A 23,613-nucleotide genomic window follows, 5' to 3' on the forward strand; every position below is an offset into this window, starting at 1 on the left:
TCCAGTATTACTCTGTTACTCATCTGTTGTAATGAGTTTTTACAAGGACTCTGTTGTTTTCTATTTATGTTATGGCAAGAAAAAGTTTGAAAAATAGGTAGAATTTGTTCCTTCCACTTCTATATAATATAAAATATGATATATGATATGATGTGATATGATATGATAGGATTCTGTTCTATTCTATCATAATATACAATAAAATATTATGTCATGACTCATGTCACATTATATTGTAATTCTGCTGTGAAATATTGACAAAATATTGAAGATTGTAAAATCTTCAAAATACATATATATTTTTGAAACTATATTAAATTTGTATACACTCAGTCAAAATTACTACAAATAGTAAATACCAAGACTTAAAATAACCTTATCCTACTTCAAATCTGCAGCATGCCTGTATTTGTCCAAGCAGTATTTTTGTCAACCTTTCCATTCATTTTTCAAATGTACTTATCAACTGCCAACATATATATTATTCTCTTAAAATATATAGGTACATCTCAATTAATTGTAATGATAAACTATTGAAAAGTGCTGAATATTGTTTGGTATTTTTTATACTTTCATATTTTAGTTATGATCTTGATGCCTGGCCTAAAATCTAAAATCAAGGAAACACCCATTGATTTCATGAAATGTTATTTTCAGTAACTGTGTTTTGATTCACATTGCATATGAGATAAAATTAGAACGAATAAAACATAAATGCTTGTCTGTTTATGTGCAATAGATTCAAAACATTTGAAATTTTCTCTAAAAAATGTTGGTAAAATTATTAAAAGCACAATATGTAAGTCCTGCAGCTATATCTTAAATGTCCATACTGATCAATAATTTTGTTTGTCAAGTGCAAATAACACATTTCCAACAGCTTAACCGACTTCATATCTATTGAAAATGTACCTCCATTATTAAGGAACAAATGCATTTTCACCATCGATCTTTTCAGCCCTGGTTGTACCATGCACTTTTTCTTGCCATATTCTGTGAGGAGAACTGTATAAAACTCACACATGGTGTGGTGTCAAATCACTGCACACATTATAAACTACAAGCCTCTCAATTCGGCGTCAACATTGAAAGCATTTATATCGTTTAACGATTTGAAAACAACATTGAACACTTTGAAAAGTAAACACATACGCGTATGCAACTGTCATATCCAATGAAGTCAAAGGCGTTGTTACAAACGAAACTGGATTAACCAGCCCTTTAGAAATCTGAGACTATTTGTTTGTTTTGTACCATTTACCCGAAGACACCAGGAATAAGCATAACATTAGTCGATCATCATCACGATTCACTGGCAAGATGAAAAAAAGAAAAAGAAAGAAAACAGACACCTTATTGATTGCAAGAAAAACATTTGGTTGTACGCACACTATATTTTATATTTTATTCATGAAGTACGTAATCTCAAGACATTCAAAGTTCCACAAGGATCAAATGTACCGGTTTTAGTGATGTTCTGCATTTCAGAGAGCCCTCATGTAATGACATATGTAAGACAAAGCCACTCAGTAATTGGGGACATTTTACACTACATTTTCCTTTGAGAGAACAAAGCTAAATAAATATCCACAGAAACAACCGTTTGAATGGAGTCCAGCTTCCTGACCTGACCTTGCATGTTCCCTTGTGTATTTTGGCAGGTGGCTGTAGGATAAAACCTGACGTGTCTCTGATAAGAAATGTGTCCGTGCCTGTGCCACGTTGTCCAACGAAAGAGGGCAGTTGCTGAGTCGACCCCTCACTCATTTCGGTGGACACCCGACAGGAGCCATGTCTGGACTGAACGCGCCTCTCGGATACTTCCTGGCCGTTGTGATTTTTGCAGCCGCAGTTCGGACGGCCCTGAGAAAATGGCCACGGTTCAGCTTCCTCACGGAGTTCGCCTCCACTTTCATGCTGGTGGCGTGCAGGCTGGAGGTGCAGACCATTGTGGACGTGGGTCAGTGGGCCGGGGAGCTGGGTCCCGACGTGACCGTGACCATACTGTTTGTGGTGCTGCTGACGCACGGCATCATCTGCGGCGGCGCGCTGGGGAACCCCAGCGTCACCGTTCAGAAGTTCCTGCAGCTCGACGCCGCCACTCTTCCCACCTTGCTGGCTTTGGCGGCCCAGTTCGCTGGAGCTCACCTGGGTCTCCTCGTGGCTGGGTACTACTGGAACCTGGAGCTGACCGACATGCACTTGATCAAAAACCTGATGTCTCGCGATTGCAGCACGTCTCTGCTGGTCTCACTGCTTCAGGGGTTTTTCACCGAGTCTGTCTGTGCTCTCATCTTTCACCTCATCTACTTAAACCTCCGGCACAGGTCTGCACTGATCCGAGTCCCCCTGATTGCCGGCCTCCTCACATTCCTGTCTCACACAGGTGAGCTCAAGGTCTCCAAGCTTTCCCTAAACCATCACTGCATCTGGTTTCTTAACCCCATCGTAAACAGACAATCTACTTTGCATGTATTTTCTTCAAAGATATGAACATCATTTGTTAATTCTCTCCTTCCAGCTAGCGGCTACACCTCAGCTTACATAAACCCAGCATTGGCGTACGGGCTGACCTTCCACTGTGCTGGGTTCACTCTCACAGAATACGCAGTGGTCTACTGGCTGGGTTCTCTAACAGGTGAATAATCATAGAATAGACTGATTGTTTAAGTGTCATTATTTTATTAACACAAAGGTTATGTTTTTTTTCCCCCTAGGCATGACTCTGGCTCTCCTGCTGTACATGGGACACATTCCAAGGATCTTTGCTCGGAATCTTCTGTATTCCCAGAAGACACGTTTCAGGGTTCGCAAAGGAGACAAATCTGAAAAGAAGAAATAATAAAGATGATCTTTGACCAAGTATTTACTGAAAAAAACCCAAATCTGAACTTGGGCTTCACTTTCATTTTATAAATATGTCTGGAAAATGTAAGATATTTTAAATAAAAACAACGGAAGTCTCACAAGGGTCTGTTTCCATTATTTCCTCCAATCATTTTATTCTGGGCGTTGACATGTTCACACTGTCATGTTGTCATCTGGTGGCGGTACAATTAATGACATTTGCCTCTACTGTCAAAACAACAACAAAAAAACATTTCCATAAAAAATAAAAAAAATCACCTGAATGTATATTGTAGAGAAAAAAGAAGATCACTGAGTAGTCTGAGCAGCTCCTGGTGTGGGAGGCCGTGAACAACCAGGCTTTGTATTTTGGCTGCTTTTAAGTTGATCTATTGGAGAAAACAAACAAACAAACAAAAAAAATAGTGAGTGCTAAGTATTTAACATGCAAGTGCTCTTGCAAAGCACACTTGAAAACTAAATAGGCTGCATTTGACAATTTTGCAACATTTAAGAAATGTCTCATTCTAAATGGTGCATAGTCTTACTGTTTGTTACTTACTCTGCTCCTTTTGTAGCTCCTGCTGTGCCTCATCTCTGTCAACCCATAAAGAGTGATCTGGATTATTCAGAAAGGTTTTGCACTGCCCGCAAAGAATACACTTTATCACCGTGAAGCGATTCTTCCCACGCAGTCCTTATTGAGAGAAGAAAGCAAAAAGAATCGGTCATTATCTGTGTCTGAAACAGAGCATCTACAGGCGAAACATGAAGTTACAAAACCGACTTACTTTTTTGCCTCGTTGTTGCAGTTAAACCAGGAACGAGCAGGGAACAGCACTTCTTACAAAAGGTCCTCTTCACTGATGGGTCTCTGCAACAAAATGAATGAATCCAACTTTGTAGAGAACATTTCATATGACAGTTGAAGTGTGAAACAGAAGACTGACACACAGGGTCACCTTTTTTTTATTTTTTATAAATCTGATTAAATTCTTTCACATTGAAAGATCACATTGTCCGGTTCACATGAAAAGTGAATACATTAGTTTGCACCGTTACAGGGGCAGTTTATGACACGCACACATGTTCCCACATCCACGTCTAGTCAAAAACCCATCATTATAATTTGATGTGCTTCATTTGAAATTGTAACACTAAAAAGAAACACCTTCCTTTTTCAGAGCTGACAGGAAGAGACAAGCTCGAAGTACTTTATGGCCTAATAGGGATACTTCGTTATAGTTTCAATTATACAGAGCCAATTTAATGGTTTTATGTAGCTGATGCTGACCAAAAAATGAGGGAACAAAAACAATAGTTACAAAACAAAAATGAAAAACAGCACAGAAAACAAATACTAGGAGTGAGTAGTATTATTGAGAGAAATACATTTTTTTTAAATGATGTCCTGCAATAAACCTGTGATCACAAATATATACAGTTTTGTGTGGCATCATCTTGCAATACAACAATGAAGCAAAAGGAAAAAAAGGTAAATAATTGTCCCAATTTTATGAACTCACAATAATTTCACCATAGTCTTTCCACAAATAAATTAACGTCTGCCTTGTGCTGTTTTGAGACTTTGCCGGTAGAATTTCCAATTGTATTCACAATCACGTTACGGACATAAATAACTACCCTTTCCTACCTTTAATTAGGTATCATTTATAAAATGACCTTAAGGGAAGTGAAATCAAGTTATTTGCATTTTCACAATGTTTCTTTTTCTTTAATTGGCGTTGTGATGAGTTGAAATGTATAGTATTTAAAGATAAACTATTAAAAACCCTTTAAAATAACAAATAACCGGAAACACGTGCCGGCGTTGAAGGAAATCAACGAGCCCTTCAAATTAACAGACTTCTTATGGCTTATACTTACTGTCTCAGAACCAAACGTCTTGTAATTGTCTTCTGCGTGAAACAGTAAAAGCGAGCAAGTTCCACATTTTCCGGATTTTGGGATAAAACACAATGAGCAGCCTGTAACGAAAAATAACAGTGAGGGAATCCCTGCTTTAGCCATGTGACTGAGTGGTGCCGACAGCAAACACGGTGATTAATTCAGACTTTTTCCAACCTGGTAAAGAAAGTTCAGCCTCTGGTAAGCTTCTCTGTCTTTCAGATGTTGTGCCATTTCACGGCGTGAGTAGAAACGAACGACTTTCGACGTTGAAACGAAATCCCCGACGAGGTATCTGCGATGTTCACGCGTACGGTGAGCCGGAAGTAGTGCGAACTCTACCGGTACCACCCTTCACAATAAAGGTCCTAAAATACAAAAACATCGACGTCTTTCTCTCACTTCCTTTAAATGTCTTTAGCAAATTAAATATGATTCTGGTTAGAGTAGAAATATTATCACCCACAAATTCGTATGTATCACGAGATCTCAAGTCGGAATTCAGTTTTGTTTTTTTTGTAAATTTCCCCACTGGGATACGTAAAGTATCCATCAAGCTGATCTGAGCTCAGACCCTCCCTGTCCCCCAGTGCTTCAGCTTTATGCATCGAAAATGCTGCACCACAAATCTTAGTGTTATAAAAAAAAAAAAAGAAAGCAAGAAAGAAAAGAAATGAATGTCACTGCACAGAATCACTGTCACACTCAAATCACAAAAGCAAAAAAACAGATGCATTTATTTGAGTGCGCAGACAAGGTTGTTAGTCAACAAGAGAGGGGTGAAAACATAAAATGTCTAACCAGTACGATATGGTTAGCTGTAATCAAACAAAACAATACGTACACAATATACAAATGGGAAAAGCGCATTTGTTTAGTCTGGAAGAACACAAAGGACAGAATTCAACATACATTACTTTTTTTTTTTTAATAACAATAGAGAAGAAAGTATAAACCCTGTCAATCTAACAATTAAATTTGCCTGTAAGGTGCACCTCTGCTATCAGGAGACTAGATGATATGGAGGAGAAAGATAGGGATCAAAAACACTGCCATGTGTAATATAATCACAACACACATTCATGATGATGAATGTACAGAAATGTTTCCTATGGAAAAAAAAAAATAAAATCACCAAGAGAAACGTCCATAAAAATGGGTCAATGTGGAAATAGCAAGAGTGTTCATTGAATGAGACACATTATATAACAATGAGGGGGACAAACATGAAATTCAAGTATCAAAATAACTAAGACACCGACAAGCTGAGAAGGTCAATTTCAAAAGGTAGTAAAAATCATGGGGGGGGGGGGGGGGGGGGCACAGACACAATCAATACATTAGGCAACATTTTGCATTTGTTTAAGGCAGTTGATTAAAAACACTACATAAAACTAGGCGTCTTCTTCATTCAAAGTTAAATACAAGCCTAGCCCTAATTTGCCACCAGGAGACGTGACGTATAAAATTAACTATGACTGACTCTAAAACTAAGCACTTTAATTTGACTTGTCTTCAGAGTGAAAAATAAAAAGAGTTCATATGGACAGCGGTGGGGTTGTGCTCTAGATTTTTGGTCTTCTTCACAGTGAGGTTTTTGTCAGGGCTTATAAGGCTGGTGCATGAAGAGTGATGGGCCACTCTCAGCCTATTGTCTGGCACAAAATCTAAAATGGTTGGCACATGGTCTGTGCACAGCATGGGAAGGCAGGGGAGCTGGTTTCATCAGCTAACGATTGCCCTTCATGGCCTCCTTGGCTGCCAGGATGAGCGGTGTGAGGCTGGAGAGGGGCTTCGCCAGCTTCAGAAATGGATGCTGAGTGATGGACACCCCAACAAAGAGACACAGGGAGAAGAGAAAAATGATTAGATTCTATGCAAATTATAACAAAACACTACAAAGTTTAATTTTAGAAAAAAAAAAGTTTAACCTGCAGGAGTTCTTTGCCTCCACCTCTTTTCTCCACATCCATTTCCAGGCAACGGTTGAGGAAGTCTCTGAAAACTGGAGACAGCTTTTCAGGATTCTGAAGCTCGGGAGTGCCGTTTGTGGCAATCAGGTACAAGGCCTGGCGGTGAGGAAGACACGAGAGAAGAAAAACAGAGGTCTTATATATACTTTGGGATACAAAGTCTGGTTTGTTTGCTCAACAGCACATCGGGGACACTTCAATCTGAGCCAATGAAAGCTGGTCTTGATGATGTCAGCAGACCGAGTGCAGTGCTTGCAATGACATGATTTGGGACAAAAATGGTCGTTACAGACAGGAAATACTCCACAACCATAGAGACACACTGTCGATGAGTCATCAGCTAACGCCATCGGAGTGACATCGCAGCTGCACAGGCAATGAAAAGTGTCAAACTAAATATAAAACAGCCCCAGATTTACAAGATATTATAACATAATAGAAATAGATTAATCATCCCAGAGGGACGTTCTTGTTGTCAAATGTTCTGAAATAAATATCACAGCTTGTTTTTTGGAGATTTTAAAAGTGTGTAATGTGTAGTAAAGATCTGTACTCACTCGTAGTGGGTTCTCGTTCAGGTAGGGAGGCTCTCCTTCCACCATCTCAATGGCCATAATTCCCAGTGACCAAATGTCTACTTTGGGTCCGTAGGCCTTCCTGGTGACCACTTCAGGAGCCATCCAGTAAGGCGTGCCTACCATGGTGCTACGTTTGCTCTGCTCTGGAGTGATCTGGGCGCAGAAGCCAAAGTCGGCTGCGGAGGACAGAGAAGTGAGAGCATGTGGTAAGAACTGGTGCATGAAATGTTCCGTGCTGATCAGGCGGCTGACGGCAGAGCCGGACTTACTCAGCTTGACAGAACCGTCCATCCCGAGCAATACGTTGTCGCTTTTAATGTCTCTGTGGATGACCTGGTTCGCGTGCAGGAACTCCAACGCTTGTAAACACTGCGGTTACGGAGACAAGAGGAGAGAAGAGTTGCGAGTTCCGCTTTTGTTCGAGCTTTCAAATACAATGTATTGTATTACTGTTATATGTCCCTGGTTGCATTACCTCCCGGCAGACGGCAGCTATCTGAGCCTCGTCCATACAAGTCTCTGTGACCACGTCCGTCAGTGAGCCACCAGCCAGATACTCCATCACCACGAACAGCTCCTCCCCCATCAGGAAGCTGAAACACAGAGACAAACGTGTAAATGCCAATTGTTCCTCTCAAACTTGAAATGATAAAATGTTAAAAAGAAGATCTATTCGTGCATTTGTAGCAACATAGCATATTTATTAGACATCATTAAAGATTGTACTTTTCCAGTTTTAAAAACCGTCAGGCTGCCGGTTCACCTTCACACCCACCTGTCTAAAAAGTTGACAATGTTGGGGTTCTTCAGCTCCTTCATGACGAGAATCTCATTAATGATCAGCTCCTTCTTTGGCTGCTTTTGTAGGTTGATCTGTTTAATCGCAACCTGGCAATGTGAAACACAAAAGATTTAGAACACGTGTTGCGTTGCATTTTTTTTTAACCTATTTTAAGTTTAATAAAAGCAAAAGTAAGTACAGTGATGGGAGGAAATCCCAATCACCCGGTTTTCACACTGAAAGTTTCACATTTGTGAAACGGGCAGCTGCACGAGTCTGTGGCACTTAAAATTAAAATAAAATTCACAATGAAGGCAAACCCAGGCTGAAATCACAAGAGAGGAGCTGAACCGTGACGTCTGCTGTCTAAGTTGCGTTCACCACATTGGTTGTACCATCAATAAGGCCACAGCAAAATAAGTGTGTTGCTGGGTCGGTGTGAAAACGGCTTTACATCTTTTGACAATCATCATTCGAAACGGTAATGAGACAGCTGGTTCGCAAAAATGAACTCATCCAACATGCTTCGTCTCTCATCAGCTTTGGGTTCGGTCCACTAATCATTACTCAGTCGGTTGTTACCTCTTGTCCTGTGGCGACATCAATGGCTGTGAATACTGTTCCTGATGCCCTGTGAAAACAGCAAGACGACCAATTTACTTCAGCGCAAATCACAAGATCGCCTCTCAAATCTGTCTGTCGATGTGAATGTACACATCCACCCAGAGCTCTAACAATTAGACCTCTTCTTCCTTTGACATCACTCGAGCTGAAACTGCCCCAAATTAGTCTATAATCAGAAAGAAAGGGGCCACTAGGCTTTATCTGGAGACGGTGAAACTCAGGGAGTTACTTACTTTTTAATCACAGTAACATTCGGCTTCAATAACCAGAAAGAAATCATGTATTCCCTGTATTGATTATAGCATTAATCTGACTACTATAAATCAATCTCATTCCATGTTTGCACACCAGGCTTTACATTTGCATTACTGAAAATTAAAAATACGTTCCATTTGTAAAAGATGAACCTGGACTTACCCCTGGCCAATTTTTTCATATCGCGTGTACTTCTTCTTAGGATCTCCAATGCTGACGATAGTTCCTGTAAACCAGATTGCAATCGCACATGTTAAGGACAAGGCACGTCGTAGGAAGTACCGACGTCCCTGTAATTTTTTGAAACTAGATCTGAGAGTACGAGTTAACGACTTACTCAGTTTGTCCATGATCTCCTCATCTGACATCTTGCCCTTCTTTTTCTGTCTGTCTGCAGCCTTTGAGGCAACTTCTCCATCTGGACACGTGCTTGGAGCCGGGATGGGGTCGATTACAGAGCGGGTGTACACCTTTGCAAAGAAGACCCAACAACAAACGGGTACATTGAGAACAGGAAGCAAATAAAGAATACATCGGGAAGTAGAACATGAAGAATGCCGAATTAATCCACTTACGCTCTTCGTGTGTTCTGGCCTTGGTGCCACAACAGGTGGCGGTGCTTCATCATCCTCGTCGTCATCGATGTCTTTAATGTTTGGAGATGAGGGTTCGGAGCCTTTTTTAACAGGCTGAAGTGACAGCAAAGCTTTTTAATGTTCATACGAATAATAAGAATAAAAAAAGTAAACACTGCATTTGTACATGTCCAGATGTACTTACAGACTGAGGCCCTGGAGTGAAAGCATCTTTTTCTATGAGATGAAAAACAAAATGTGACTTTTTTTTTTTTTTTTTAAGTAATTATCCTTAATAGTCTATGTTACAAGCATTTCATCTTTTTTTCCCTTCTCTTTTAGGAATTCAGTTCAGCAATATTTTACTACTAATACTCTACGAGGATCAAAAGAGAACATCTATCATTTACCTACATCCTTGTTTTAACTTTAACCAAAGCAGAGCTGCATTTTTCTACTTGCTAATAAAATCATCATAAAATGCAGCAGGTGCAAGCGCCTTCTGATTTGAATAGGAACTTACCAGAAGAGGAGAAGCTGAGGTACTTCTGGCGACCGTTGCCTGTAGAGTCGTAGAACTTGAGAACGTCGAGCACAGCCTGTGGGTTTTTCTTCTGCTCCGACTTCGTGATGTTTGAGGTCTGGAGTAGTCGAGCCCACTGCTCTGGCATACCCTTAAAGATAAGAAAACAACAAGATTAAGTCTGGCAGTGACGAGAAGAAGGTAGCACAGGTGGTGGGATTTTGATACGAGGTGGCGGTATACCGTGAACTCTCCTGTTACAGCGTCAAACCCCACGTGAATGGTGTGCTCGAAATCTGAAGGCGGGGAGATTTCTGGACGCTCCTTGTCTCGATCTTTCTTTCTGCCACCTAACAGTAAACCGACAATGTGATGAAACTGAAGATTATAACTGTAAAACAAAGTTTCCACCTGAATAAATAATAGCTTTCACAACTTACAATCAAAGTACATCAATCTTGAACTCACTTTTTTCTGCCCCAGAGAAGATCGAGATAATTCCTTTGCGAGGTTTTCTCTCCTCGGGCACAGACGGCAGTGGTTTGGAGCTGTGGTTGGCCGACAGCGAGTCTTTGCCAGAACCGGTGCTGAAGATCGTGCTGCTCATTCTGACAGGCGGGGCAGGGGGTTTGTCTTCGGGGTCTCCGTTATCGCACATGTCTGGCGGGTTGCTGTGAGCCCGACTTGGCTGAGCAGGCAGGGAAACTCGGTGGGTGAGGATGGACAGGGTGGTAAACAGTGAGGGCGGCAGTGCTCACATCAGCATGGGGCACTGATGTGCTCATCAACTGCACAAGAAAAGACACTCCGAGCCGTACCTGGAAGGAAAGCAGACATTTTATGAGGCGGAGGCTTGAAAAGTTGATTTCTCAGCCTGAGCAAGAAAAGGATTATTCAAACCCTTGTTTTGTCAAAATAGATCAGGTACACCTGTTCATAAGTACATTATTGTAAACAGCTAATCGGAAACTATTTATTCACTTAGACATGGAAGATGAGCTGCTTAAGTGAAGTTCAAACCGAGCATGAGAATGGGGAGGAAATGTGATTAAACAGGCATAGTCGTGGTTGCGGTTGTAGCTGATGGTGCCAAACCGGCAGATACGTTTCACAAACGGCTTATCTACCAAGTCATCCAAGCACAACCACTGTGACTCTGTGGACAGAATGGTCTGTAAAAGAGAAAACATCCACCGAGCATTAGTTATCGAGGTTAAAATGCAATTTCTCAGAACGTGATAGAGATTAGATCAATAATGCACCTGGAATTAGATTTTAACTTTGATGCAATTTACTTAGAAAATTTGCCTTCACTGACAAAACGTGATAGATGTTTACTACAAATACTGCGAGCAACAGGTAGACAAAAAATAAGTAAATGGCTGAAAACGCCAAAAGTCACAGTGCTGAACGCAGGTGCAGGATGCACCCTGGACACACATCAGACAGATACACACCTGTGGCCAAGTTCAAATCACCAACCAAGAGGTTGAATTTTGTGAGAAAACACATCCAGGGTGAACATGCAAACTCCACACCAATGGGCCTCAAACCCAGTACAATCTTGAAGAAAAGGGAACTAACCATCACTCCACTGTGCTGCATTCTTGTTGGACATCCATCCATCTCTCCATCATCTGTAGCACTTTATCTGATTTAGGCATGGTGGAGCCAATAACAGCTCACAATATGAGAAGGCAGGTAACACCCTCAACAGGTTGCCAGTCCATCACAGGACAGAAACACAGTTACACGCCCTCATATTCGCACCTACTGCCAACTTGGGGTCACCAGTTAACCTCAAAATTCAGGTTTTGGAGGAAACCTAGAGAAACCCCACCTGTGCATGCATGCAAAGTGGAGAGAGAAAGGCCTGGCCTAGCTTCAGGCCCACACTTTTTCCCCAACCACCACACTATGGATTTTCTTATTGGACAACCAGATAGAAAACACATAATATTGTGGAGAGAGAGAAAAAACAAATCCACAAACTCATTGCTTCACATATTGGTAGACTGCCCACCCAAACAATGACTCAGATGAGACAAAGCACAAATGTCTCAAAACTCAAATCGTACTTGCATCCGACAAACACTGAAGGTGGGGGAAGAGTTTTTGTGTCTTAAATCCTACCTGAAAGAGAAAAAGTAGATCCCAGACGAGAATAACAGGAAAGCAAAAATGGAAATTGCTTTTCTCTTGTGTCCAATGGACACAAAAGAGGACGTTTTACCAGCCGCACACTCTGACTTAAAACGTCCAAACACCGACACAAATCCAGCTGCAGTGCTATACGGTGATTCTTGGACTTTACGGTCTTGTAAAATGCCCTTCAGAGGAGTGAACCGGGGCGGCTAGCAGGCTAACGGCAGCTCTAGCCGCTTTTAGCCAACAAGTGTGCTATAGCCGCGAGCTAACGCTAGCTCGACCAGCGGTCCTCGCGCAGCCCTCCGCCAACTCCTGCCAGACACTGGAGAGTTTCCCCCAGCCGGCAAAGCGGCCGCTGCTCACCGCCGGCTCGAACAGCAGCCACGCAGGCTGCACAGTATCGAAGTCTACCGGGGTTTATTTTTCAGGCTAACGGAGACGTCGCACAGCGGCGGAGCTCACCGGAGATCTCACACTACTTGTAGTCAAACTTGTGGAGAAGTTAAGTCCAGGACGATCCTCGACGGCGTGAAAAATAATAATAATAATAAAAAAATTACATTAAAAAAAGCCTTTAAAATCCCTTAATAGTACACCCACGGACACATGGGGTTTTTTGTTGGGCCACGACGTGCTGAAAGTTAGAAACGTGACTCCCAACTATTTACAATGCAAGTTTTCTTCTATCTTCTCAGCCTTTGGATGGATCCGCTATGGCGAAGGGGAAGCGGAACTAGCGACCCAGCCCTGGCCTGTTCAACACCGTTTCAAATGAATGGTGTGTGTAAGAGAGAGAGAGAGGACAACCACTCGCATGAAGCCCTTCATTACAGCCCGGGTGTGCTCAGCTGTGCCGCCAACACCGGGAGTGACAATAACACGTTCATAAACACAAACACGCTTATACTGAGAGAGAAAGAGACTGGAGCCACAGGCTGGAGGACACTTTGCAAATTGGAAGTCACCTTCTCAACATAGCAAAATCTGAAAAGTGCTTTTAATATCTATATATCTATTCTTACGTTATAATACAATTCTACAGATATTATGCATAACTGTACATAAAAAAAAAATCAAAAATCTAATCATTGGCCCTTGGATTACGAGAAATCTTCCTTGGAAATTTCATGCAATTCAGGTGAGTAGTTTTTGTGAAAAGTTGGTAAAATACATACATACATATTATATATCATGTTAACTTTTTATGTTTTTATATTGACATAAGGCTCTGCTATAGAGATTGATTTGATACATACATGCATACAAACCATGGATGCAACTTTGTCAGTCACCCAACTTATGTAAGTAAATAGGTAAGTAAGGTAAGAAAATACTCCAAGTAGTTTGTCCTTAACTTATTCTGAGTGTTAGAGAAAGGCACAATAGAGACAAAAAAGAACCCTGTCAAATGTCCAGATCTCGACTGGAAAATACAGTGATTTTCTACCTGGGAGTGGAATGAAGTCAGACTTGCATTTATAGCATTAGTCTTTAAGATGCATCTATGTGCTATTCATTTTCAAATTCATCAAGATAACTTGTCCTGATGCAGATTATGACATTGGACATTCTTGAAACAAGTAAGCAAAGTAAGTTCATTCTCACTCCTGTTACATGTTTTATTTACAATGCAAACTCAACAACCTATTCTAGAATACGCAATGTTGTAACACATGGCAGGCTCATTGCCTTGTTTATAGAACAGTCAAGAAAGAATAGAATGTTTAAATTCAGCAAAACAATCACCAGTGAACTCACAAAATAAGACGCATGAGCAAATCATTGTTATGAAGCATATAAATATATATTTTGCATTTATGATATTTGATATGTTCAAAACATTACTGATGGCCATCTAACCTTTGGAGTTAAAAGTAAACAAAGAAGTGTCATTGTGACATATGTTCTGTAACTTAACACAGAGAGCTCATATGATTCGATGTTTCCACATGTGTTTGGACAGTGCCATGCAGCTGATTATTGTCACGAGAAGAGTACTCCCGCATATTGTTGCCTCCAATGACCCATCTCCAACCGGTATTGGAAGACTAATTGGGCCCAGGTCCTAAAAGACATCAAATGTTTTTTTCAGTGAAAGTGAAAGAAACAACATTGAAGGGTTATAGAAACGTAAACTTATATAAAATTATATTGACCCCTACCTTCTGACACTGTATTTGAAACCACTGACAAGTACTCAAATTGTTGACTGTGCATGGGGCATCCACAGCAGCATGAGGCATGATGCTTTTGACTTCTGTGCCTGGAGAGCAAATAGATATTTACAGTTCAAGATGTAGACAAAATGCATGTATTAACTCAATGAGTGATAATATGTCACTCTTTGACAGAACTCATAAACTAGACAATATTCAATATAAAGAGATTTACTGAGTAAACTAACATTGAAATGATTAAATGTAGATAAAAAATTGTCATGTTTTCACTCGTGTATAAACAACTATCAATGCTTGTAATTTAACTGCACATTTGTCTTATCGTTTCTGTTTGTGTGTTGCCTTTTTAGATTAAAAAAATACTGACACGGCAAGAACAAAAACACACTACAATTAGATTCCTGTATTAATGTTGTATTTTTTTCCTCATTGAATATATAGAGCAATTAATTTCAGACACACAATTGTTCAAATGTAAACATAACCTACTTACAATTGTCTGTTCGCAACAGCAGGTCTGGAGCTTCCAAGTCAACAGATGTGAATGCTTCTCCAACAAAAGAAGGCTCATGGTAGCGTCCATGAATTGGAACTGTAACCTTGAGTAGTGTTGGAGGTAGTGCATCATAGGAGGGATACACGTAGATGACAAATCCCGAAGTCTTGTGAGCAGGAACCTCTAAATCAATGGCTGAATCTAGAAGTGTCTTTCAGAGATAAACACGGACATTACTTAATACAAACAGTAGCTGCACATTGCACTATGTTTGAACCAGGTCTTCAGAATCAATGAAAGACATGATTCTGTGTATAGTTCACAAACATACCTGCCAATTATGCTGCCCACTCAGGGATGCAAGTTGAAATGGATCAACATAGACACCTCTCGGCCATCTATGAACCAGCAAAACCTTAACAAATCTCATCCCACCAGGTCTGAGATCAACAGTAGTTACCACCTCCCTGAAAACAAAAGTATAAGCACATTACAAAACAAGCCTTACTATATGAAGGCTTGACAAATTTTAATATCTGAATGGTACCTGTGAAAACCATTTTTTCTGAGCTCCACTGACACTGATGAAGATTTAAGCCACTGCTTCAGAAGATCACAATGGTCCTGATTCTCATCTGCAAAAAAAAAATCCAGTTTTCTTTAGTTACGATCAATGCCTGAAGTTTATATTATGCTGAAAGAAACAAGGATAAAAGGGAAGTCTGACGATATTACGAACCTTTTTCGACCACGCCATGACATGTTGATAAACAGGCAAACACAGAAAACAGTATGAGATACATTAAAGTCTGTGAAGTTAAAAGTGAAGAGTGTTTAGAGCGTGTTTCATGCGTTGTGCCACAGCTTTGTTTACGGAAATAGATTTTTGAAAGATCCTCTTGGAGCTCTCAGGACCCTGCAATGGCGCCTGAATAAAAACAGAAGAAACATGCGTATTTAACAAACCTTATACCAAAAATTTAAAACAAAGAAATATATATTTCAAAACCTATTTAAAAAAGGAATTAGTTTCAATATTTTGAAAAAAAAATAGGACGATGACATTATTTATTTTAGGAAGGCTTTCGCGAAGACAGAATGGCATTTAACCTGCTTGACGTAAAACGCACAGGAAACGCTTCTACAGTTTTAAAGCTGTACATGTTAACATAATTGCCATTTATAAACCTGTCGGTTATGTGTCTTACTATGTGTACACTTTGGTCAGTGTATCGTAGGTTTGAAACATAAGAGGATGCGTTTCAAGGCAAAGCGTTGTGGAGTGCAGTTCAGCCCTCCGGCCATCGTTTTAATTTACGAGCAATCAGACACCAAAAAGGTCCGAAAGAGGACAATACCCGTGAGGAGTTTTTCCAAATATTCTGGTAAGTAAATCCCATTGTGCTCCAACTCATACATGTACAATATTTTAATTGTTTAGCAAAGGCAATTTGAATGCGTCAATATTTGAGAATTGAAGAAACGGGGTTTGGATTTACCGTTGCCATGGCTGCTAAAAAGCAAACACGTAACAGTTGAAGTCACTCAGAAGTAGTCAGCTTAAACTAAACGTAACTTTTACTTGTGTGTTATGTCTGAGTGATGATGAAAGCAATGCATTTCAAGTAGTTCTATCAAAAATGGAAAGACCCCTTCTCAGTGCATGTTAGTGGTTTGCCAATAATATATCTGTGATCATAAGAGGTTGAGGTGTTACATTCCCTAAAGTCACCAATTATTTTCAAGATTCCAGTTTTGATCATTGATGAAAACATTCTATTTCATTGTAATGCCACTGGAAGTGATAAGCAAGGAAAGTACTGAGAATTGCTCTATCAGAACACCTCATGTTGGACAGTGTAATTGTAAAGTGAAAGACATGATTGCACCGGCAATATGTGAGAGTAAGGATACCTGAGGCAGAAGTTATTGAAAGGTGATCCACCATGGTAACCCCCTGGCTGTAGGCTACAGAGGTCATATTAGGGGTTAGCAGCCTTGAAGGAAACATGGAGGTGCTTCCAGAAGAAAATGTTGTGAACCACTGCATTATGCGAACATCCTTTTAATCCCAAAATATATACACTACAAACCATAGTGGCTGCATTTATTTGTCAACAGAAATATGGAGAATTCTTGCAGACTGTCAGTTGATAAACTAAGAACTCATAATCTGGTGAAGATCTTATCCTCTGGGATCAATAGAGCTCTAAATGAGAAATAACATGAATAAAAACAGCACGTGTTTACTGAAAAGTATTGATAGACAATGTATGCACTTTCTGCTTGTTGTTACAGCTATGTAGATGTCGTCTTTCAAGAGTAGTGTGGACTTTTGTATACAAAGAGAAACTTCCAATTTTTGCTATTCTTTCATGCCATCCAGATTACAGCGTGGCTGCTGAAAGGTTGAAGAACAACCCTCGGCACAGGGATTATCTGGAAGGTGTGTCCCAAAACCAGCTGGAGAAACTCCACATCATCCTGCGGGATCATTTGAAGGGTGTCAGTCTGAAGCAGAGCCTCGCTTCCTTTCACCTGGACCCCGACCAGGACCTGAACAAGCTGGACGACGAGGAGCTGGCACGCAAAAAGGGACAAATGGACGAACTGTTTGAGAAGAACCGCACGCAGAAAGATGACCCCGACTTTGTTTATGACGTGGAAGTTGACTTCACAAAAAACCCAAATGAAAAGTGCAGCTGGGATGAGGAATCTGATGATGGATTTTGAATCTCTCAATATGATTTTAGTTCAGTATTTAGTCCAAAAAACTTGCATTAAGGGTCCAGAAAATTCTTGACAATCAAAAAAACAGTCACGACACTTTGTTTTTGCCCAGAAAATGTCTTTTGACGTTGAATAAACTATTACACTTTCTGTAAGAATTTTCTCGATATGCTTGACATCTGTGATTCAGTACAACTGTGAATTAAACTCACTTGATGTGCAGCAATTTGCGATATTCACATCTAAGGTTTTTTAAATTAGAAAATGTGAACAAAGTTAAAAACAAGACCTCCTTAAAATGCTTATTGCCACTTCAAACTCCTCACGCGACAAATTTGAAAAAAAAATATTTTTCATGATCCAACGCAAAATGAATGCTCAATGAGATAAGCAGGAGGATGATAATGTATAGTTCAAGGTGTATGCATAGAATTCTGGGTAACAATTAGATGTGTGGGAATGAACAAACTCCATTAGTAGATAACATTTTTAAATCAGGTAAAACAACTCAAGTGTCAGTGAAAGGCTTGAGATTATATATATATATATATTTTTTAATAATAGTGATTCTTTATTTGTTAAAAAATACAGATTTTTTTTCCTTTTTTTTACAAAATACAAAGACTTTGGTTCTTTTGTTTGTGGCTTACAGCTAATGAGATATTCACAGTCCAATAATCAACAGGATGTAAAATTCCTTTTAAATATAATCTGAGCGTAAAACAGCAAGTAAGCAATACAACAAATATATCTTTGGGGAAAAAAATGTGTCCACAAAATATGTCTCATATTCTAATATATATATATATATATATATATGGTTTGAAGTGACATACTATGGCAAAGTTTTACAATGCAAGAGACTATATCATAAAACCAAGCCTGCAGTATCAAACCTCTTCAGGGGAAACCTTTTATCCAAAGTGCATAAATACCTCATTCAACTGATAAAAGACACTGACCATTAGTACCACAATACATTCAAAATTGTCGCAGTTTCTTTTTTAAACTCAAAGAGTAAATTGACATAGCTTTAGACTTTGGGTCAAAAGCAGTTTGTTTTACATGGGTATTAATTGCAGTCATTTATCAGTGCTGATGTAATCCCTACAGAGGTAGTAACAGATAATCTGACACATAATTCCATTCACCGTGTCAATTTTGGTAAGGATTTAGGTGTTGAATTCACACATTCTCAGCAGGCTGGCAATTTGTTTAAAAAATAGTCATTGAGAAAACTAACTTCTTCAAGTATGCTAAAGCCACATTCTGGGACTTCTTAGCTTGTAATGATGATACATACATAATAAGGATATAGAAACGACTATCTGATTGGTAATAGGTTGTGAAACTCTACCACCAAGACCAAAAGTACACAAATGACAGCAAAAGTTAATGATTTGAAAGTTACCGGACAGAGACACAGGAAGGGGGACGATTTGTCACAAGTGTTACAAATCCAAATCTGAATTGGGATTGTCCAGAAAGCTGTGTAAGCACTATTTCTATGAAGAGTTATAAAGAACTGAAATATGTATGTAAATATTACATTATTAAAAGACATAAAAAATACATACATTCCACATTTCTGAAAGTTACAAAGCTCATTTCTTCTTCTTGTCTTGGGTGCATCGTGGACAAAACCTGCCAGGTTCAAAAGAGAGAAGGAAAATTAAACACTGGGATCCGAGGATGTTGGTCATTTGCCCGTGATGTCTGAGAAATTCTCACCATTTCCCTTTGGGTTTTGCAGTAAGATCGACACAAGCAAAGTGGAACCATTCAATGGGACACTAAAGGATGACAGAAAAGAAGGTCGGAGTTACGAGATTTGCAGTTAAAAATTAAAACTGTAAATGTGCTCTAAAAAAACCCCAATGCAAACCCACATCTGGGTTATCACATCCGATCATCTCGCCATAAGACACCTGATGACACAGACAGTAAGTAGGTTCATTGGGATCGACCGGCATGTCCAGAACATCTGATGGTTGCATAGGCAGGAGAGCGTCACTCAAGTCTGGGCTAAAAGATAAAGGGAACCATGAAGATACATGTTACGAGTTGACTCCAATAATCACAAACATATTGACTTCTGTTAAACCCCAACTTCCGAGAACCACAAAGTTACCTATTTTTTGTCTTTTTCTTTTTGTGTGTGTCTTCATCAGAACATTTCCTCCCTCTCCCCCGGGACCCACGCTTCTCTTTCAGGCCCCGCACTTCGCCCTCTGAGGAACAAGGTTCATGTTAACATCACTTCAGATCTACCTTGGAATGTTTTACAACAGAGCCCCCCCCCCCCCCCCCCAAGCCAACTTACTTTTCAATCCTCTTCCTTCTGCACTCTCATAGCCACTCCCTTCCAGTTTCTCCTTCAGCTCATTCTCAAATCGTGCCAGATCTGCATCCAGCCTGCGGATATGTTTGTCCACCTACAGCAAAAGTGTTATGCACATTACTATCATACTGGGAAAAATGACCAAGTTCAGCACTTCAGAGTTCAACTTATTATGTTTGCATTCCTCATGTGCACAACAACACTATAGGCGCACATAGCAATAAAAAGGGCAAGTGAAAAAAGGCTTGTCGGTAATCTCTGACTGACCATTTCATAGGTCTGCATTGCAAGCTGGACTTTGTCGTCACTGAACTCTTTACACTTGCTGTAGGCATTTTGAATCTTCTGCAGGTGCTCCACTCTCTGCTCCGAAGCAAGGTTTTTCACGTTCACTATGTACTCTTCAGCAAGTTTGTTGATCTCGCCTTTCTTTTCTGTGCATAAATACAAATAGAGCAGAGATAGGAACGCACTGTTAACAACAAAACTGCCAAAGGAAAATAAAATGAAAATCCCAGAAGGAAGGGCCATGTAAACATACTGAAAAAGTTCTTCTTATTGTATATTTAATACACATATTCCTTCACACCACTCCTCCATTTGAGGCTTATAATAGTTATAAACAGACATTATCTAGATCAAGCATGAGCAAAATGCATCCTCAAATTTCATGAGATGAAAGTAATTTTGATAATATTTCAACCTCAGCCAATGTAAAAAAAAAAAAAAGTTTAACAATTAAACTACAAAATCTCATCAAATTATGTATGACACATAATTGCAATCAATAAAATAACAATGTTGTAATTTTTTTGCAAATCCTGATCTACATTGTTCACCTCTCACCGAGAAAACATTTTAAAAAGAAATGATCACCTTCAGTCCTGTTATCCAGATCCCGCATCAATGTGAAGTTCCTTTGCAGCTCACATGGTAGATTTTCTATACCTGGAGAAGACATTAAACTGCATTATTAATTCAATTTTAACAAACTACGATGATTACAGTGCAACATACGACAACATAAACAACGACCTGTGAAGCATGCTCTTTAATAGCAAACATATCCCTGTGCTTTAACCACAACAGTACTAGTTGAATACACTTCGTGGTGAATTATATTTGTCAAACTGAGACTCAATGGGGGGGGGGCTGGTTTCGGCCCCCACCTACAAAAACATGACCATGTCATATTATATTAACCAGACGTGACGCACTTTCGACACCCCGCCCTGGAGGGTCCCAGAAACGCGGCAACAGGTTGCTCCAACATATGCTACCCTGAAGCAAACACACGATCCAACGAGACAAACACCTTTCAACTCAATATTGTGAACATCATATTCAAAAATAAAAGCCTGCATGAACATATAATGTTCGCGCGACATGTAAATCTACGAAGCACGGAGACGCTATTAGCAAGCTACATCCGCGCACCAGTGTGACACCAGAAACAAGTAATCACATTCCCCTCCTAGGGAATCCAACAACACATTTCAGGTTATATCAAACTTTATCGCGGGAAGAGTGTTGAATTGAGGCCAGTTTGTTAGCTCGCATGCTAATGACCTGACACCGCTCGCTAATGCTAACTAACGCGAACTGTTGCCTGCACTCCCCGACTCCAGAAGTCTCGCAAATTTTTTTTTTTAATTCACCGGCTTTAACGCGTTTAAAAACACATTTAAGAGGCCGATACTCACTGTCGAGGTAATGCTCCAGGTATATTGCGGTCGCCATGTCAGCTAAGCAGTTTAGCCGCTGCGTGATTCTCACTCGGGTCTCCCACCTACTGCCGAGGAGACGATGGGCTCGTTTTGTGACCCCGGGTCTCCCGTCGGTCAGTGGAGGAGATACTCGCTTCCGCCTGCAGTCAGTCGCTGACCTTCCCGGGAACCGGCGAAAACACGTTCACTGAAAACAACCTGGAGACGTGTGCTCTTCCCTCCAAACACTCGAGTCGAGTCCGTCCGGGGTGCAACTTTTTCTCTTCTTTTTTTTTTTTTTTTTTTCCGAGCGTGAGCTTGTTTAGCCGCATGCGCGCGCGGCGTCGACCCCAGACTGCGCGGAAGTTCCACTAAAATCAAATGGAACTTGGAGTCATTCAGTCACTGTACTACTGTGAAGCAGGGGCGGGTATAAATAATGTGTACGAGCTGAGCGCAGGAGGTGCCAGGAGTTCTCTGGGGAGGGGGCGCCCAAAGGGGAAATGAGCCTGTTTACTTGACCATAAAATCTTATTGTAGTAGCTTCAGGAATGCGCCCGTGGCTCTTTTGTAGTGGGTCTTTGAAGCCTTCATTTAATTATACTTAAAAAAAAAAAAAAAAAATCTTATATTTACAAGTTTTTTAGTTACAAACCAGAGTCATTTTCAAAATTACTTTTATCTCTTGGATAAGAAATGCTTTCAAAAAGGAAGAATAACTAGAATGGGGGGGGGGGGGGTGTCAAATGACTAAGATTTCGAAAAGGGAAAATACCTTAAAAATTAAACAAACACACAAGCAAAACTTCTAAGAAAATAGATAAAACGGCTCCTTCCTTCCTGTGTGAAGTAGTGTGGATTTTGATACTTGAAGACGCAGAGAATTTCAAAACAGGTTTCAATCTATTTTCTTCTCAATGACAGAGCACTGAATTGAACACAATGAAATCTGAGAACAGAAGAAAAACAGTGTTTCTCTGTAGCTCCACAAACAATACACTAGTAATTCTCATTATGTTCAGATATAAACAGTTTTCAGCAACTAATAACAATGCAATATGGTTTTAAACTATTTTGCTTCCACCTCATGTATTGTAACCCTTAAATGGGTTACAATATGTTATTGTTCACAAATGGATATACATTGCCTTTTTATCCCTATAATATGTAGCATGCGTGGGTTTCCTCTGGGTACTCTGGTTTCTTCCCACAGTCCAAAATCATACATGTGAGGTTAATTTTTGACCTTAAATTGCCTAGAATTTTTTGAACACTGAATTTCCAAGTGTTCCAAATAAAGAGACCGTAATAAAGGGTTAAACTGCACAGCACATCCACACTTACACCATGTGTGCACAGAAGGCCACTCACTCCGTTTTACGCATAGATATAAACACAGTAATAAACAGTGTTTTATATCAATGGTTTTGCGGGTATTATCCGCTGTCAGCAGGCACGTGACGTCACTAAATGCCCCGCCCCCAGTTCTGTAGACATGTAAAAGTAGACTCCTCCACATTGTGCATTTGAGCCTCGTATCTGCGGGGGCCGCCATCTTGGATGGGTCTCCTCTACAACTTCTTGCCTTACGCTACCACAAACTTTAAATGATTGTTCACAGATTCCGCGTTTCTCTAATGTGCTCCCTGACCAAAGGTGACCATCTTTCTTACATAAGACCCAATAACTCCCACCACATTCATGAAATCTATGACCTGAAGAATATGTGTCGATAAAATTTGCATTGAGAAATGCATTGACATAAAATAGAAAACCTGCGTTAATGGTTTACTGATTTGTAAACTGTCAGGTTTGGAAAATGATTGTTATTTTGATTGCTGAACTTGCTAAATGTAATCGAATGTAATCTATCTTCAGGCTATGTTTGCATTCCACGAGAGGCTGATTGACATAAGTTATGTTGTGATGAAACACATATTTTATAAAATAC

The 23,613-nt window shown here is 40.0% G+C and overlaps 6 protein-coding genes across 8 annotated transcripts; 2 read left to right on the forward strand and 4 right to left on the reverse strand.

Annotated features, from left to right (window-relative positions):
• Positions 1-1,791: 1,791 nt before the first annotated feature.
• On the forward strand, positions 1,792-2,842 carry aqp12 (aquaporin 12; the record flags this gene model as incomplete). The annotated part of the gene is made up of 3 exons (XM_080505743.1): positions 1,792-2,386; positions 2,522-2,638; positions 2,718-2,842. The coding sequence occupies 3 exons, from the start codon at positions 1,792-1,794 to the stop codon at positions 2,840-2,842; spliced, it is 837 nt and encodes a 278-aa protein (XP_080361869.1).
• On the reverse strand, positions 2,740-5,066 carry rpp21 (ribonuclease P subunit p21). 2 transcript variants are annotated; one of them, XM_080505744.1, is made up of 6 exons: positions 4,933-5,066; positions 4,735-4,835; positions 3,639-3,721; positions 3,410-3,544; positions 3,127-3,236; positions 2,740-2,825 (listed from the first exon to the last, which is right to left on the reverse strand). In XM_080505744.1, the coding sequence occupies exons 1-5, from the start codon at positions 4,987-4,989 to the stop codon at positions 3,157-3,159; spliced, it is 456 nt and encodes a 151-aa protein (XP_080361870.1). In that variant the 5' UTR covers positions 4,990-5,066; the 3' UTR covers positions 2,740-2,825; positions 3,127-3,156. The 2 variants fall into 2 exon arrangements, with proteins under 2 accessions (XP_080361870.1, XP_080361871.1); XM_080505745.1 differs by lacking the exon at positions 2,740-2,825 and adding an exon at positions 2,970-3,041.
• A 399-nt stretch (positions 5,067-5,465) lies between these two features.
• On the reverse strand, positions 5,466-12,929 carry pak2b (p21 protein (Cdc42/Rac)-activated kinase 2b). 2 transcript variants are annotated; one of them, XM_080506926.1, is made up of 15 exons: positions 12,675-12,929; positions 10,533-10,882; positions 10,308-10,414; positions 10,065-10,215; positions 9,747-9,778; positions 9,542-9,655; positions 9,304-9,436; positions 9,129-9,192; positions 8,670-8,718; positions 8,082-8,194; positions 7,782-7,899; positions 7,576-7,675; positions 7,286-7,482; positions 6,687-6,824; positions 5,466-6,571 (listed from the first exon to the last, which is right to left on the reverse strand). In XM_080506926.1, the coding sequence occupies exons 2-15, from the start codon at positions 10,720-10,722 to the stop codon at positions 6,485-6,487; spliced, it is 1,593 nt and encodes a 530-aa protein (XP_080363052.1). In that variant the 5' UTR covers positions 10,723-10,882; positions 12,675-12,929; the 3' UTR covers positions 5,466-6,484. The 2 variants fall into 2 exon arrangements, with proteins under 2 accessions (XP_080363052.1, XP_080363051.1); XM_080506925.1 differs by lacking the exon at positions 12,675-12,929 and adding an exon at positions 12,198-12,499.
• Positions 12,930-14,139: 1,210 nt separating this feature from the next.
• On the reverse strand, positions 14,140-15,748 carry pigx (phosphatidylinositol glycan anchor biosynthesis, class X; the record flags this gene model as incomplete). The annotated part of the gene is made up of 6 exons (XM_080506553.1): positions 15,625-15,748; positions 15,433-15,520; positions 15,217-15,352; positions 14,883-15,096; positions 14,375-14,475; positions 14,140-14,277 (listed from the first exon to the last, which is right to left on the reverse strand). The coding sequence occupies exons 1-6, from the start codon at positions 15,686-15,688 to the stop codon at positions 14,140-14,142; spliced, it is 741 nt and encodes a 246-aa protein (XP_080362679.1). The 5' UTR covers positions 15,689-15,748.
• Positions 15,749-16,053: 305 nt separating this feature from the next.
• On the forward strand, positions 16,054-17,774 carry cep19 (centrosomal protein 19). The gene is made up of 2 exons (XM_080506639.1): positions 16,054-16,270; positions 17,272-17,774. The coding sequence occupies exons 1-2, from the start codon at positions 16,141-16,143 to the stop codon at positions 17,616-17,618; spliced, it is 477 nt and encodes a 158-aa protein (XP_080362765.1). The 5' UTR covers positions 16,054-16,140; the 3' UTR covers positions 17,619-17,774.
• A 374-nt stretch (positions 17,775-18,148) lies between these two features.
• Positions 18,149-22,003, reverse strand: ing5a (inhibitor of growth family, member 5a). Its single transcript, XM_080506966.1, has 8 exons — positions 21,660-22,003; positions 20,833-20,904; positions 20,224-20,390; positions 19,939-20,050; positions 19,747-19,846; positions 19,505-19,640; positions 19,347-19,408; positions 18,149-19,259 (listed from the first exon to the last, which is right to left on the reverse strand). Exons 1-8 carry the CDS (start codon positions 21,694-21,696, stop codon positions 19,220-19,222), a joined length of 726 nt encoding a protein of 241 aa, XP_080363092.1. The 5' UTR covers positions 21,697-22,003; the 3' UTR covers positions 18,149-19,219.
• Between the last annotated feature and the right edge of the window lie 1,610 nt (positions 22,004-23,613).

Source organism: Blennius ocellaris, assembly GCF_963422515.1.
Source record: "Blennius ocellaris genome assembly, chromosome: 12".
NCBI classification, from domain to species: domain Eukaryota; kingdom Metazoa; phylum Chordata; class Actinopteri; order Blenniiformes; family Blenniidae; genus Blennius; species Blennius ocellaris.